At 59.7% G+C, this 804-nt stretch overlaps 1 protein-coding gene across 1 annotated transcript; it reads left to right on the top strand.

Annotated features, from left to right (window-relative positions):
- Window positions 1-275: 275 nt before the first annotated feature.
- ETH_00040370 (peroxisomal biogenesis factor 11 domain-containing protein, putative) lies at window positions 276-686 on the top strand (the record flags this gene model as incomplete). The annotated part of the gene is made up of 2 exons (XM_013376419.1): window positions 276-354; window positions 585-686. Coding segments are annotated over 2 exons (181 nt in total), but the record flags the coding sequence as incomplete, so codon positions are not given.
- Window positions 687-804: the final 118 nt, after the last annotated feature.

An 804-nucleotide genomic window follows, 5' to 3' on the forward strand; every position in this document is an offset into this window, starting at 1 on the left:
AGCAAATCGAAAGGCTGCTGTTCCCCACAGTGTGTGCCAGCACTTTCGTGTCTGCCTGCCTAGTTGCTGCAGCAGCAGCAGCTGCTGCTCCCACTGCTGCTGCTGCTGCTGCAGAAGGCAACTGGCCTTCACACCGCTAGAACACTAACCCCACAAAGAGGAGAAGCTGCAGCAGCAGCAGAAGCAGCAGCAGGAGCTCTCGAGGAGGTCGCAGCAGCGGCAACAACAGCGCGATCAACAACAGCAGCAGCAGCAGCAGCAGCAGCAGCAGCAAAATGGACCTCCCTTTGTCGCGGCTGCACAGTTCCGCCTTTTCAGACACGGAAAGGCTGGTCGCCTTCCTCAACAAGACTGGTACTGCTGCTGCTGCTGCAGTTGCTGCTGCTGCTGCTGCAGTTGCCGCTGCTGCAGTTGCTGCTGCTGCTGCTGATGCACTTGCTGTTGCGATTTGCTGCATTTCCCCCTCGCAGCGCCCCGCCTGCTGCAGCTGCTGCAGCCGCATGTGGGGTGCCTGTGCTGCAACGCGGCTACTGCTGCTGCTAATGCTGCTGCTGCTTTTTCTGCTGCTGCTGCTGCTGCTGCAGAGGGGAGGGACAAGGCCACGAAGGCGCTGCAGTACGGCTGCCGGCTGCTGGCGTGGGCTTCGAGCAATTCGAAGATATCGGAGAAGTTTGCCTCCCTTTGCAGTAAACCCTAAACCCTAAACCCTAAACCCTAGTGGTTTCTGGGGCTGCAGCTGAAGCCTGGGGTTGGCTGCTGCTGCTGCTGCTGCTGCTGCTGCTTCAAACCCTAAACCCTCGGCGG

This window comes from Eimeria tenella, genomic scaffold (assembly GCF_000499545.2).
Source record: "Eimeria tenella Houghton genomic scaffold, Eth_scaff3412, whole genome shotgun sequence".
NCBI lineage: Eukaryota > Apicomplexa > Conoidasida > Eucoccidiorida > Eimeriidae > Eimeria > Eimeria tenella.